At 39.9% G+C, this 13,185-nt stretch overlaps 1 protein-coding gene across 1 annotated transcript in view; it reads right to left on the bottom strand.

Annotated features, from left to right (window-relative positions):
• Window positions 1-10,984, bottom strand: part of onecut2 (one cut homeobox 2) — a 38,753-nt gene extending 27,769 nt beyond the window's left edge. The window contains exon 1 of the mRNA XM_028602548.1: window positions 9,775-10,984. Within this exon, the coding sequence (XP_028458349.1) occupies window positions 9,775-10,984 (1,210 nt within the window). The remainder of the gene's footprint in view (window positions 1-9,774) is intronic.
• Between the last annotated feature and the right edge of the window lie 2,201 nt (window positions 10,985-13,185).

Below are 13,185 nucleotides of genomic sequence, written 5' to 3'. Positions count from 1 at the left end.
TATCTCACTCAAAACAACATGGATGTTTGTTTTTTCAAAGTTTGTATGCGTGTGGAAGCACCAGAGACACAAAATAACACCCCAAATCCCAGAAAAAGTTTTTTTCATAATATGGGTACTTTAAAAAGATGGGTTTTTAACAATACCACTGTTGAGCTATTACCACTAATGCACTTCTTTTAAAATGCGTCGGATAAATTCTGTGAAAAAAAATGATATATATGGTTCTTTAAGCATGATTCAGAGTTGAGTTCCTGTCCTCCCCTGCAAGTGTGTGTGTGTTTGTGTGTGTGTGTGTGTGTGTGTGTGTGTGTGTGTGTGGCTCTTACTGATTGTGTTGTGTATATTCTCTGTGCGCTCTGGTTCGATGAGCTCACAGTCCAGGTGTCACGTTTGATTTGACCGGCGTAATAAAGCGGCGACAGGACCATTTTCTCCTCTGAACCCAAGCCGCTCAGTTGGCCCCAGCAACACTTCTACCTTTCCAACACCGCCGGCGCACCATAATTGGTGTGGACAGACTTAACCAAAAATCACTACGCTATTCCTTTGATTTTGTTATTGGGAGCTACAGTGAAGGTTGTAAAGAGTCTGAATGCACAAGGCTGATGTTTGGAGTTTACCGATTTGGTAAAGAGCTTGGTGCCATAAGGAATATGATGCAGTCAGAGTCTCTATAGTCTACATACAGTAAATGACATACATGTAGAGGCAAAAACTTGCAATGCTTGCAGCCATATGAATTAATCTGTAGGCAAACGGACAGGATTTTTCCATTTGTAGTGCATTTGTGGTCCAAATAGCATTGACCAATCATGTTTGAGCAGGCTTTAGTTGTATGCAGGTAAACAGTCTGTGTGGAGAGCAAAAGAAGCGCAGCACCTTGGCCAAAAATGCAATCTCTGAACCCAATGGCTATTGTCTGACCCTGATTTAGCTTTTTAAAAAATGTATCTGCATTTATATTCAGAGAAACAATCCGGTTGTAAATGTTGGTAAGCTCACTTCTAATTTAACACCACCAGATGTTTTTTTTATTCAGAAACATGTAATCTTCATCCCCAACCAACGCTGACTCAAGTGACATCACTTAAGGCAATTCATCGGACTTTTTGCAGCTCTCTCTGCAGCCACAAACGTTTTTATGCAACTTTTTTCACATATGCTCCCAAGCACCTGTAAACAGACTTTGTCACGTCTCAGTTTCCCAACTCCAAAACTGCGATCGACAAGATAGGACAAAGATAACAATGTCTGTCAAATCTTCTCACGCTGACAAACAAACAAACATCAAAAAGTCTTCTCTCAGCAGCCCGAAATCCATTATTACAGATCAATATCAGCCTGTGAATATGGAGGTCAGAACAGAAACCCTGAAAACAGACGTGTATTCCGGGTCTGAAACTGTATGGCCAAACACACGCACACACACACACACACACACACACACACACACACACACACACACACACACACACACACACACACACACACACACACACACACACACACACACACACAGTAACTGCTGGTAATCTGTGTCATAAAGCAGGGTCCGGCTCATAAATAATGCACTGTGTCTGCTTGCAGCAGGATGCGTAAAATGGAAAATATTTAGGTTCAGTCATTTTGATTTTCAGCACAATTTAACTCTAAGTGGACTCTTCTCAGTCTGTTCTGTTACATAAAAGACATTATAGGATAAGTCTGGTGATAGTTCCTGGTTTTCAGTCAAGTCAACAAACCCCATGTGAAGAACCAGCAATGAAGTGATCACTCAAATAGAGTATTGTGTGCGTATCCAAAGTCTGATATATCTTTTTTCTCTGTGCCATAGAGCTCCACTGTTGTCCAAGAGCTGTTAAAATGTTTCCTTCATTACGAGGAAAAGCCTTCCAGCAGCTCAAAGTGCATAATCCCTCTCTGGTAGGCTTTTAATGTGAAACATCTGTAGTGAGTGCTGATTTTCATTGACAGCAATTTAACAGCGATGGAAAAAACGGATAAGTAGAAGTGTTTTGAATGAACGTAAATGGCAGTATGGTGTTAAAAAAAAGTAGTACTACATGACTCTGTTGGTGTACTGATGGAATTACTGCAGTGCTGTGGAAATGTACATTATACTGAATTAACCATGTCAACTATTAGAGTACTTCCCCTGTGTTTTTTTCATTTGTGCTGACCATGGCTCCTATTCCATGACTCCAGCTTTTATATGAGCTATTCTATTCTAACACTGATTGTTGTCTTTTCATCCATAATTCACTTGGAGTCACAGTTAGGCAGCATCCTCCAACCAAACAATGGACTCCTCCTCTTCCTTCCTGCTCTCTCTCTCTCTCTCTCTCTCTCTCTCTCTCTCTCTCTCTCTCTCCTTGCCTCCCTCCATTTTGCCTGGTTAACCCGGCTGCGAGGTGAAGAAGAAGTGAAGTGAGCAGACCGAGGCAGGTCACGCCGAGATTCCCATCAATAATTCATTGGGCCGCTGCTGCCTCTGCTCTTGTGTTCAATTCCCCTGACGATCACATAATACCTCCCCCCAAAAGAGAGAAAGAGAGAGGTCCAAGGGAGAAGAGAGATGGCAAGAGAAAGAAATAGATGTAAAATGAAGAAGGCGAGGAGAAGGAGGCACAGAGGAAAGGCTCCAGAGAGACATGTAGACAGATTAGTGTTTTTTTTTATCATAGTATACTGTCTAGTAATTAGCATACCATTTGTTGTATTTTTCTTTAAAATTCTGAATTCCTACTCTTTGTAAACCTTGTAAAACCTGCTTTGGCGATACTGTACTTAGACTACATGGCTAAAAGTATGTGAACACCAAAACAGGTACCTCTGTACCTGACAAACAGCCAGTTTGGGCTTGAAATGTAAAATATAATGTAAAAGGGAGCGTTCAATAGTGTTGCGAGTCTTTGGCGGGCAGAAATCACCCAAACATTACACCCATATGTAGTAGTTAAAATGTCATTTTTATTTAATTGTCTGAGTTATGTCTTTTTTCTGGTTCATTTTAAGTTTATTAAGTTTGGTAAAGTTATACTGGCTGTATATTTAGAATTATTAATCAGTTCTATGCAGGCTACAAGGAGCCTTCTATAGAAATGTAATTTACTGTATATGGTATTGTTGCTGGTCTTGTTCCACCTGTGTATATGTTGACATACAGCACATTTTGTCCTACTTTTTAAATTTTATTTAAGTACCCTTTTGCATAAGTACTTTTACATGAGTACACTATTCTAGTACTCTTTCCATCTCTGCTTAATGCCATAGATTACTGTACGTCCTTATACTCCTGTCTGCAGTGGTTGAAAATACCGCAGCCTCTGTGATGCTAAATGCTTTTATCATGGAACTATGGAGGATATTTTGGGTCATAATTCGAATTAAAGTCTGCCAAATAGTAAAGTGCAAATGCTAAAAAAAAAAAGTTTTACTTTTTTTGTTTTTATTTCACTTTTTTCATTGTCACTTTACATTTTCACTTTTATCATTTAACATTTTGACTCAATTTTTAACTTATCAATTTCCTTTTTTTAAGTAAAAATGATGGCCCATCTTTTTAATTCAATCTCTTTTAATTTTTTCTGTGGACTTTCATTTTAATTATGACCAAAAATATCCTCCATACAAAGCACTCTGTAATTTTTTTTTTTTTAAAAGTGCTACTTTGTATAAATAGAACTTAACACATTTACATAATTACTCTGACCTGGAACACAGCAAAGATAAATGAGAGAGAGAGTAAGGAAGGGGGGAAGGAGTCGGCCTGCTGCTACTGATTATTTTGACTATTGATTAATTGCTTGGTCAATAAAGTGATTAACAATAGCTCAAATTGACAATCACTGTTACCAGCTCAATCGGACGTCTTCAAATGTCTTGTTTTGTCTAACCAATAGCCCAAAACCCCAAAACCCCATTCAATACAATTATATAATACAAAGAAAAACAGCAAAATCGTTTTAAGATCAAGAGAGAATGTTTGTCATTTTTAAAGCAAAAATGACTTAAGCAAACATAGGTGCTATTTAAGTTTTGGACGATCGACGAATCAAATAATCAACTAATCAACTAATCATTTCAGCTCAATGCGGGACTACATCAAAAGAGTCATTTAGAGAAGAAGACAAGAGAGACGAGTAAAGAGGAAGTTAACTGAAAGAGAGAACCTGTTGTTTCAATGTTGTGAATGTACACAACATGAATGTGGATAATGTAACAGCAAAAGAAAACCCCCAAATAACCCTGTCTCCCAGCTCTCTCATTTCGTTCTTCCCCCTGCATGCTGCTCCTCTCTCTCCTCTCTGCTAGTCTCAGGGTCAGGGGGATATTTGCTCCATCCATTGTCTGAGTGTTGCAGCTTTGACATTTGACCTCAGCTCTATTGGTTGCTTGTAGCGTTGTTGATCTAGGAATTGAGGCTCCCTCTGTTCATACAGTCATTTTAAAGTCACCGTGGAGAGAAGACAGAGGGATGAAAGGAGCAAAATGTGATTCCTGGAAAAAATAAAGCAAATAAAATGAGTAGAACCATACTAAAAGGAGTACCTTCACACAACTAGATGTGTTAGCATGCTTCTGACGTAAAAAACCTGAACAATATTGACCCATTCTCTGTGAAACCACAGGCTCCCAAGTCCGGAGTCACGCTGGAGAAAGAAAACAATTCATATTTCTGTGCTTACCTAAAAATATCTTTAACATGGAGGCGTCATGACCCCAACAACAATTTCAAAGGTGTCTGATTTACATGATTCAGAGGTCCAGTGCATGTTAAGCATATAGCTTAGCACAACGACTGGAAGCATGGGAAACTGCTTGCCTTAGCTCCGTCTAAAGAGAAAAACAAACCCTCCAAGAACTCCAAAACTGTCTGATTTACATGTTGTTTCTTGTTAGCTAACAAGCTAGTCACCAATCCTTCCTGTAATCAGCTAGGTTTTTCCAGTCATTTTGTTTAGCTAGGCTAAACATGTTTTGTTCCTATCTGTTGTTGCTGAAAGCAGGAAAAAAAAAAACTTCCTGAATTTAAAGCTGTACAAAGGCCAGCCTCTCACTTCACCCTGCTATTAGCCATGGAAAAAAGTTTGGCACTGTTTCATCAGATGCTTCTGTAGCTAGCAAGCTACTTACCAAACCACAATGTCTTGTTTTTGCATTTCAACTTCAAAGAAAGACATATTATGAAAATCAGGCACAGTAAGCTAAAGTTGTTGGAATTGTTGGAGGTTCAATTTAAGTTAAGTAAGGCCTAGTCAACATGTACACGGGTATTTTTATAAACAGAGTTTTTCCTCCTTCAACTAGCAAGCTAGTTTCCTCCATTTCCATTCTGTGTGCTAATCCAGGCTAAACAAAGTTAGCCTCTAGATTGTAGCATCTGGCTTTCCTCAACAAAACAGACTTTTGACTCTTTAACTGGTGACTTATAAGATACAGCATGTAAATCAGAAAGCTTTCTATTTCTCTAACTTTTAAAATAAAAAAGGGCTTTTGTTCATTTATCAATGTAAGGAATCAACAAAGTAGCCTATAATGTTGGTATTATAACCAAAACTCTGGTACTGTAACTATTGGCTCAATGGCCAAACCATAATAATGTTTTCATTAGTGATTGTTAGGCCTTTTGAAAAACAGTGATTTTATTATCAAGGGGAAAGCAAATGAGTGCAGTTCCATCAGACAGCAGCATAAGTGTGAGGCTGTTCAGTGTGTATCTGCACACAGACATCTGTGCAGTCAAATCCTGCACAGATAATCTCGTCCACATTAGCATGTGCACACATTTCAAATATGAGGGTCTGAGCTGGACCAAATCCACTGACCGAATCTAGGCTAATTAGAGGCACAATTCCAATCAATGTTTTGAAAATCAGCTGTCCGTGCTGGGATGTTTGGATCTCCATTAATTGGAAAAAAGTAAAAGACAACATCGCCTATTTGCAGTGATTATTCTTTATAAGAGTCTATTCAACAAACAGTGTTCAGCCACTTCAAACCATGTTACACCACAAATAAAACCACAATAAATCTCAGAACAATTTAAAAGGATACCAGACCGATATTACGAGCAAACATTGGAATATGATGCAGCCATCAAATATCAGAAACTACACCAGCATGTGTCAGATGAAACCATGGCAGATATATGACTTTAGATTACGATACAATCTCCATAACTCACTATGAATACATCACAAACGCATTGAGATCATAAATGTATAATGTAGGACTATTATAGAGATATGATGAATGAAATAAAATGGGTTTACAAAAAGTTATTACGTAGGTATTAGGAAAAAAACTGTTTAAATTTTGTTTTAGATATAATGTAGGAATATTATATATGGCAGAAAGTATGGCACTGTTTGATTCACTGAAGTTTATATTGACTATATGAAATAAAGGGAACACTTATTGGAATGTTATTACTGATAGTAATACTGAATACAAACAAAGACACCATGAGTTCATAGGTGTTTAATATATAGAATTTGAAATGTCCTCATATAAATATATAGGAATACATTTAATATGCAATGCTTAGTAGGATACCCAATATTAATTTGCTATAAATAAACTAAATCACCCAACTTTATACAACTATAAAAATTTGAAACAGAGCCTCCTGCATCTACTCTGTCACATATTTGTTGTATATATATATATATAGATTTTTTTTTTTTTTATTATTATTATTTTTCTCTGGTCTGTTTCTAGTGTTGTTGTAATGCTTAATGTTTTATCTTGATACAGCTAAATGATTGATACTTTACAAAATAGATTGACACCATGAGTAATGAGGTAATTCTAAGATTATAATGGAATTATTAAAGCCATTAGAAATAAGGCATAATTACAATTTAGGAATATTTTAGGAAAGCATATATATATATATATATATATATACATACAATTTTTTTCTTATATAATTTAGATTTGTCATTTCTATAGGTTTTCTTTTTGGCATGTATATGTTAAATGACAACTTATAGAAATGTGACACGAGTGTGCTTTATTTCAAAGAGTACACGCAGGTATGATACAAATTAAAATAACACACCATGTGTTATTTAAACGGTGTTAAAGGAATGTATTTTAATTTCAATGTACCTGCTTTAACCTGGATTATTCCCTGAGATCATTACTGCTTTCCAGGGAGTCTTGGAAATATATATATATATATATATATATATATATATATATATAGAAAGAAGATAAAAAGGTTTATGCTAAAGGTTTTTATTTTATTAGATAGGCCTACCAGTTGAAGCTCACTTCATGATAGGACCTTATTGAAAATAAAGTAAAACACTGTCCACTTAAAACTACATATCTCCTAAATGTAAACTTTGGATGAATTGTTTTGCTTTGTTTTAAGGTAATTTTAAATTTTTTCATACTTAACTTTTTTTAATTTATTTTTTTTCAGCCAGAAAAATACAGAGAATTTCCTCAACCCATAAAGGAGGATTAAATCCTTGAGTTTATTGGAAAATTCATTGTCTGAACAGCAATGAATATAATAAAGTTTCGTCATTCTACATATTTCAAATATTCTTTGACAGAATTAACTCTGCACTGTTTTTTTTTAACATTTAGCCTGTCCATGACCATTTCATTTAAAAAAGAATTGCATTTAATATTTATTCCATCATGCCTCACTGCCACACACTCTCTCTCAGCAATAACAATATGATTTTTGTCTCGATACATATATCTAATTTCAAATCTCTTGTCTGTACTAACATAATAGTTATGTTTGTTTCCCTATCTTTGTTCAGCTGTGTTGACCTTAAGTTTTGTGTCTATACAGTATTCGCAACTTGCGAGCTACTGACAACCAGAGTCAAATGAAGTTAATTGTGAAAATGCATATACAGTACAATATTGTGATGCTCTAATAAAGGACGTATGATCCAATATTATACAGATTTCTGCATCCTGTTTGCCCAAAATTAGGAGTATCAAAAGTTGTGCACAGAAAGCCAGTTGTTGAATACTGGAGCACGCCTTGAACCAGCGTGACCAGTAAAATGTAGTAAAGCAAAGTGAAATAGTGATTGTGACGCAAACTACTTTAAAACTGGAAAATAATATTGATGCTTGTAAAGATCATGGTATTTCAAAATATCCCAAGACAGCTCTTCTAGGCGTCATTCCAGAAAGGCTAAGATCTATTTGTTACAAATCTTACTGTTGGCCACCTTTAAATGTATTGTAGTTCGGAGTTTGGAACCTGACCTCATGCACAGTATGGATTCAAAAGTTTGGAAATTCATGAGATAGAGCAAACAACATTTGTCTCTGTCCGACTGTTTCTTTATGGGTTGACAAAATTCTCTAACTTCTTAAAACACAATTTATTTTTGAAAATATGTCAAAAGCGAACAACATCCACTTAGGTTCCAAGAGCTCTAATTTATGAACAGTTTGAGTCCTGTGCAATAAGGTAATTCAACATGTCCTTCACTTTCTTTACACCTACATGCATGCATGCTGCCCTCCAGTTTTATTATTTATTTGGCTTTTGTTTTTATTACCTGTATTACTGAATGTATTTGGATTTTTTAATTTTTTTATGTGTTTACGTAGGCTTATATATATGGAAAAAACAAACAAGAAAAAGGCAGTTGCTGTAATCCAGAAACTGGATTAGGAATTAAAAAGGGAGATTTAAACTATAGGTTTACAGAAGTTAAAATTGCCATTAAAAACGCCTCTTTTAAATACATAAAATGTAATAAAATCTTTCGATAAACTTGCCACATAGGCAAACTAAACTCCACAGCAATTTGTTGTTGCAATATTCCTAAAAACTGAACATAATCCACTCTCATGCTGATCCTTTTTATGTTGCTCGGTCCCTGCTGCTGCTGCTGCTGTCTCCTGCAGACAATAGAGGCGTGTTGTTGGGACAGAAACCAGGTTCCTCACTAGAGGGGGCACCGGACCCACTGATGCTACAAACATTCATGTTTATGTCACAGCCGTCTGATCACTTCAAGCTCCACACAATCAAACACAAATCCTCTTCCGTGCCTCTCAGCCTGCTGTGAATGCTTTCTCACACCTCTCTCCCTGCTAACACCATAAGAATACAATAAGCTGTAACAGGCTACTCAACACCAGCTGAATAAAGTAAAAGTCACGATGCCACTGAATAACACTGAGAAACCTGTTCACCCCTTGATTGAATTAAGCCTGAAGTTAACTTTGGTGCATATGTAATTAATGATTATTTTTTTCTCTAAGTTCTGTGCTGAATTTCCAACTAAAGAATTATTTTTAAATGAGAGTGCTGCCTTTTTTTATCTTTGCATTTGTTTTACTATTTTTAATAATTGATATGCCTGGATTTGAGCAAAAAATAATGAACTGATATTTAGTAAAAGTGCAGTGTTTTCCCTCTAACATGCAGGGACAGGAAGAAAAAAAAAAAATCTAGGTTACAGCACAGTGCCGGACTGTTGGAGGGAAATCCCGTGACCTTGTCATTTCCTATCGATCCCTTTTTGTTATTGATCAATAATGGTAATCATAACACCAGTGGTTCTATATGCATGTCTAAATTTGGGTGCTGCGCAGGAAAGGAGCCACGAAGAAACACCAAAACAAAGCCAGCAAATCATAAAAAAAAGTGACAGTGGGGAATCATTTGGGATTGTTTTATGGAGGAGGAGGAGGAGGTTTAAATTCCTCTTCTTGTCCGACGCACAGAGCGAACCAAAACACCAGCATAAGCTCCGCGGTTTGTTGTTTTCTTACCTGCCAGTCTGAGGGCCGACATCCTCTGAAACTCGGGCTCCTGCAGCCACTTCCACATCCTCCTGAAGGTCTCCCTGCCCGACTTAAGTTTACTCCAGGGTTTGGGGTTCCTCAGGAGATCCGACAGGGTCCCCTGGGAGCGGCACAGCACCCTCTGGGCGAAGATGGCCTGGGGGATGCTGTACCTCTTCAGCTCCGCCGTGATCCTCTGCGCAACCTCCTTGGTGTTGATTTCCTCCAGCTGCCCCGAGCTGTTCACCCCCTGATTCCCCGAGGAGGAGGGCGGTCTTTCCCTGGTGGAAGCCAACACGGGCCCGTGGGATGGAGACTGGAGGTGGGGGTGGGGGTGGTGGCCCGCCGAGGACACGGCCGGGTGCCCCGGGTGGTGCATCCCGTTCAGGTGCGACATCATCCCGGCCGCCGGCCCACCGAGGCCTCGGTGCTGGTGGTGGTCCCCTCTGGCCAGCATTGAGGCGGTGTGGTGCGCGTCGAAGTTCAGCATCTTATCGTGGCCTCCGTGCGTCGTGTTGCCGTAATTGTGGAGACCCTGCTGGGTGTTGTGTATGGAACCCAGGCCGTTACCCAGCACCGGGGAAAGGCTCTGACCCATCCCGGACATGTGGTCTTTGTGGTACGGGCTGTAGAGGTTGTTCATGCCCGGTAGCCCTCGTTCGTCCCGCATCAGGGTGAAGCTCCCGCTTACGTTCCCGGAGAGCCGCTGGTGGTGGTGGTGATGGTGATGATGGTGAAACTTGTCCGACACGGTGGAGATGGGGGGCAGCGGCTGCAGCGGGGTTAAGGTGGTGTAGGTGCCGCTCATCCCCATCCCGGGAGAGGACGTGTCGCAGGGCACGCTCATGGCGTGGTGCAGCGGCAGGGACAGCTCCGGACGGTACTCCCCGCTGCCGTCCAGTATCGTGGCCATGCCGGACACCATGGCAGAGCGGGATGACGCGGCGGCGGCGGCCAGGTCCTGGTGTATCCGCAGGGTGGCCGCCGCTGCCGCCGCCGCCCCGTGTCCCCCCGATGAGCTTCCGCGCCCGTGGTGCGGGCTGTGGCCGCTCATCAGCTCCACATCAGGGACCACGGAGCTCACGGAAACCCCGCCATGCAGGCTGCCAATGCCGTCCATTGTCATGTCCGTGTTCATGGCATAAGCGTCCAGGTCCTTGGCCAGGCATCGATAGGCGTTAGTGTAGGCAGTCTTCATTCATCTGTCCTCTCAGTCCATCGGGTCGAGCGGAATTATGTCTCCTTCTTCTCCTCCTTTCTCTCGCTGCTTCTCCCCTGATGCGCCGGGATGGGTCAGTAGCCGTATTCCCCCTTTTCCTTCACTTCCTCGGTTGTTTCCCCGTCCTCCTAAGGCCTCTCCAGCTCGGTGTCTTTGTGTATTTTCCCCGGTAGGTGCACATTAAAAAAAAAAAAAATTGTTTTTATCTCGATCGTACGGGCCTGTGCGGTGGCTCCCCCATATCCAGCCCTCTCCTCCTCCTGCGTTACTCTGCTTCTCAGACGGGAGCTGTCCACGGTCCCCTAGCAGACCGCTCAACCCAACCTGCTGGCGGGAGGAGGAGAGGGAGAAGCGGGCTCGGATGGAGGGGCGTCTCCCGCCTGACTGACGGTGCAGCAGACCAATCAGACGGACATTGGGATTGGTGCAAGGGGCCGACTGGCCAATCGGCGTCTTTGATGTATGCAGCGGTGTGGACTTCGAAGCTGCTCTGGGTGGGATTTGAACGAAAAATCATTTTTGCATTGCTTTGAAACGATAATAATAATAATAATAATAATAATAATAATAATAATAATAATAATAATAATAATAATAATAATAATAATAATAATAGTAGGCTATTACTACATTGATTTCTCTGAAGGACTTAAATGTGAGTGCATGGTGTCATATTCTGCTCTGTACTGTGGCAATTCTCCCTATTTAATATTATGACAGTAGGCCTATTATAAATGCACAATGCAAAGGCTAAATCATTAACTCAAAATCATTGAAGATATAAGTGTGGATGTGGAACCAATATTAATTGTTGTCCTTATTTAACTTTATCTTACTGTATTTCAACCTGGGCTAGCAAAGAAAAGACATACTGTTTTATAACATAAGTTACGGCCTTATGAAAAATGTCCAGGCAATTTAAAGGATCACCGGGACATGCGTGTGATATTAATTCAGCCAACAGTGTCTGTGTGGAGAGTCAGTGAGGTACGTCCTGCTGATCTTCACATTCACTATACTCTGTGAAACAGGATTCACACGGAGGATGTTGGTTTTACTGCTCTTCTTCTTTTTCTTCTTCTGCTGCTGCTGCTGCAAAGAAGCCATTTGCCCACAGGGATCATTAAAATTTGATCTCATCTCAGCTCTCATCTCATCACCTGCTGCTTCTGATTGTTGTAAGGTGACAGGAAATAACACATGATAAACACATGATACAACCAGAACTGATATGATAGACAACAAAACCTCCCCCAACACTGACGAATGGTTCCTTTTTATTTTTCCTTACAAAGCCCTAATCCCCCAAAAGGTTTGTCTGTCCATCATTTGCCTTTAAGGTTAGATTTTGGATTTTTGAAAACATACTTGTAACACTAGTTAATCTTAAAATCTTCAGCAAAGTATCATATGAAATAAACTCTTATGAGGTGACATAAAACTAATTGTCATAATGTAATATGACACATTCATAATATGACCATAAATGGCATGGCATAAAATAACATGACACTACATGACACAACCTGGACACATCTTATCTTATGAGATATAAAATAGCATGGCCTGATAAGATAAAACAAAATCTCATACTGTGATGTGAATTGATATAATATGACAGAAATAGCATGATGTAACATGACATGAAACTTATTATGTGAAAAGTCTAAGTTAGCTAACTGCATAATCAGAGAGTTAGAACATTTATCAAAAAGGATCAGATATATTAAAGACCACTAAACTCTATTGTCTAAAGATGTAAAATTCCAAAAGTGATGAGTTTGCCTTCTGCTAAGCACAACCCTATATCTGATGCATGTTTGAGACGAAAATTGTAAAGTCATTGAGCCATTGTCTAAACAACCAAGAAGGCTGCAGCTGATTGAACAAAATTGGACGGTATATTTTTTGCTAAAAGAAGAACAATCAACTGCACTTGAAGCTTTTTTTAAGATGAAAGGGGGCAGCAGCTCCGGCAGGGGACCCCAAACTTCCCTTTCCCAAGCCACATTAACCTGCTCCAACTGGGGGATCCCGAGGTGTTCACAGGCCAGGTTGGAGATATAATCCCTCCACCTAGTCCTGGGTCTTCCCCGAGACCACCTCCCAACTGGACGTGCCTGGAACACCTCCCTAGGGAGGCGCCCAGGGGGCATCCTTACCAGATGCCCGAACCACCT

This window comes from Perca flavescens, chromosome 16, assembly GCF_004354835.1.
Source record: "Perca flavescens isolate YP-PL-M2 chromosome 16, PFLA_1.0, whole genome shotgun sequence".
Lineage (NCBI taxonomy): Eukaryota > Metazoa > Chordata > Actinopteri > Perciformes > Percidae > Perca > Perca flavescens.
Note: the sequence above shows the minus strand (reverse complement) of the source record. Positions and strands in the feature narration are given on the sequence as shown.